This window comes from Cebus imitator, unplaced genomic scaffold (assembly GCF_001604975.1).
Source record: "Cebus imitator isolate Cc_AM_T3 unplaced genomic scaffold, Cebus_imitator-1.0 Scaffold87, whole genome shotgun sequence".
NCBI lineage: Eukaryota > Metazoa > Chordata > Mammalia > Primates > Cebidae > Cebus > Cebus imitator.
In genome coordinates, this window is record NW_016107402.1 from 1,642,728 (window position 1) to 1,645,892 (window position 3,165).

General features: G+C 42.9%; 1 protein-coding gene across 1 annotated transcript in view; it reads right to left on the reverse strand.

Moving 5' to 3' along the window:
• Positions 1 to 3,165, reverse strand: part of FUCA1 (alpha-L-fucosidase 1) — a 20,934-nt gene that overhangs the window by 5,152 nt on the left and 12,617 nt on the right. The window contains exon 4 of the mRNA XM_037740636.1: positions 1,599 to 1,799. Within this exon, the coding sequence (XP_037596564.1) occupies positions 1,599 to 1,799 (201 nt within the window). The remainder of the gene's footprint in view (positions 1 to 1,598; positions 1,800 to 3,165) is intronic.

Here is a 3,165-nt window from a genome sequence, read left to right on the forward strand (position 1 = left end):
AAAAAAAAAAAAAAAAATATATATATATATATATATATATATATATATATATATATATTCTCAAGACACACAAAAAAGAAAAAAAAAATAGAGATGGGGTCTTCCTATGTTAGCCAGGCAGTCTTGAACTCCTGGCCTCAACGAATATTCCCACCTTGGCCTCCCAAAGTGTTGGCATTACAGGTATGAGCCACAACACCCAGCCAATATACAGCTTATTTTTTCACTCAATGCTCTAAACATTAACCTATATTACATTTGTCAACATTTTTATGGTTAAGGAAAACCTCCAAATCCACCTAATTATCCCTTTATAGTTATAAGAAATTGAAACAATACATATGTTCAATTAAAAATAATCTTGGGGCCCGGGTATAGTGGCTCATGCCTGTAATCCCAGCACTCTGGGAAGCTGAGGAGGGTGGATCGCTTGAACCCAGGAGTTCAAGACCAGCCTGGCCAACATGAAGAAACCCTGTCTCTACTAAAAACACAAAAATTAGCCAGGCATGGTGGCATGTGTCTGTAATCCTAGCTATTCAGGAGGCTGAGGCAGGAGAATCACTTGAATCACCCAGGAGGCAGGGATTGCAGTGAGCTGGGATCGTGCCACTGCACTCCAGCCTGGGTGACAGAGCGAAACTCAGTCTCAAATAAACAAATAAAAATTATCCTGGGAAGGACCTCTGTTTGCACAACTTTCTTGTGTAATTCTAATTATTTCCTTAGGACAGGTTTCTGTTTGTCTGTTCAATGACCTTAAAAGGGTTCTATTGACCTGCACTTCTATCCAGAGTGCTTCCATCACTTTTACATAAAAAAAGCTAGTTTTGCAGCCATAAAAAAGAATGACTGCATGTCCTCTGTAGCGACATGGATGAAGCTGGAAACCATCTTTCTCAGCAAACTAACACAGGAATAGAAAACCAAACACCACATGTTCTCACTTGTAAGTGGGAATTGAACATTGAGAACACATGGACACATAGAGGGGAACATCACACACTGGGGCCTGTCAGGGGGATGGGGGACAAGGGGAGGGAGAGCATTAGGACAAACACCTAATGCATGCAGGGCTTAAAACTTAGATGAAGGTTCATAGTTTGCAGCAAACCACCATGGCACATGTATTCCTATGTAACAAATCTGTACATTCTGCACATGTATCCCAGAACTTAAAGTAAAATTTAAAAAAAGGAAAAAAAATTAAAATCAATCAATCATATAGTGTTTTAGAAGGTAATTTTTTTAAAAAAAAAAAAGCTGGTTTGAGATCTGTAGTTAAAAAATAATGAACTCAGGCCAGGCGCTGTGGCTCATACCTGTCACCCAGTACTTTGGGAGGCTGAGGGTGGAAGATCTCTTGAGGCCGGGAGTTTGAGACCAGCCTGGGCAATATAGCAAGACCTTGTCTCTACAAAAAAATGTAAAAATCAGCTGGATTTAGTGGTACACACCTGTAGTTCTGGCTACTCAGGAGGCTGAGGTGGGAGGATCACTTGAGCCCAGGAGTCTGAGGTTACAGTAAGGTATGATCGTGCCGCTACACTCTTGCCTGCATGACATTAAAAAAACAGAAAACTCAAAGGTGCTCTTACCGAAATGATTTCAGATTCTTCTGTAACATCAGATATTGCCATGTCACGACGATAGCCCCAGGAAAACTTGTCAATGCTGGTGCACATCTCCCACTTGTGATCTGGCAAGCTCTGTGGCTTGAATTTATCTTCACAGTTATAGTATCCTCCATGGTGACAGGAACAGTTCTGACCCCATCGGTCATTTACTACCACCTCATCCTAAGAAGGGAAAGAATACTTGGCCATGAGGAGTAAAACCACTTGACTTCTTTATGTAATGCATTTTGGTAAGGCTCTATTTGGAAGCAAGAAAGTTAGTCTAGAGCAGCAGTTCTCAACTGGAGGCAATTTTGCTCTGGAGGGGACATTTGGCAAAGCCTAGAGACATTTTTGATTGTCACAACTAGGGTGGTACACCATCTAGTGGGTAGAGACCAGGGATGTTACTAAACATCCTACAATACACAGGACAGCCTCTACAACAAAGAAATATTCAGCCCTAAATGTCAACAGTACTGAGTCAGAGAAACCCTGCTGCAGAGATAAATGTTAGGGCTGGAAGAGTCTGCTTTAAAGATGATCTGGTAAACTACTTATTCCATAAGAGGAGAAATGGACAGGAGAGGATCTGCCTGAGGCTGCGCCCCCCTTGGCAGTTTCAAAAGCTGGAACTACAAATCAGGTATCTGAACCCATGGCAGGCTGTTTTCCAACTACATAATCTCAACCTTACCTAGGTAAAGAAGCCTTAAATTAATCTCACTTTAAAAAAAAAAAAAAAAGAAAGAAAGCCTAGGCTTGGTGGATCACGCCTGTAATCCCAGCACTTTGGTAAGCCGAAGTGGGTGGATCACAAGGTCAGGAGTTCAAGACTAGCCTGGCCAAGATGGTGAAACCCCATCTCTACTAAAAATACAAAAATAAGCTGAGTATTGTGGCTGTAATCTACTCTGGAGGCTGAGGCAGGAGAACTGCTTAAACCCCGGAGGTGGAGATTGCAGTGAGCCAAGATCATGCCATTGCACTCCAGCGTGGGTGACAGAGTGACACATTGTCTCAAAAAAACAAAACAAAACAAAACAAAACAAAAAACAGAGGTTTTGCCCTCAACAAACCAGCAAAGAGTAGCAGAGGAGGAGACAGATAAGTGGACAATTACAATATGACATCATATCAGAGTTTATTACCTGATTACAAGATTATCAAGGGCTTTCAGGTTCATAGCAGGCTCCAGCACCTAGTAGTCAAGGGTCTTAGGCAGTTAACTTTACCTTTTAAGTCTAGTTGCCCTGTCTATAAAAATAAACAGCTGGGTGCAGTGGCTCACACCTGTAATCTCAGCACTTTGGGAGGCTGAGGCGGGCGGATCACCTGAGGTCAGGAGTTCAAGACCAGCCTGGCCAACATGGAGGAGGTCCTGTCTACTAAAAACACAAAAAACTTAGCCGGGTATGGTGATTCATGCCTTTAATCCCAGCTACTCGGGAGGCTGAGGCAGGAGAATTGCTGGAACCCCCGGGGAGGTGGAGGTTGCAGTGAGCTGAGATCTCACCACTGCACTCCGGCCTGGTGCCTGGCAACAGAG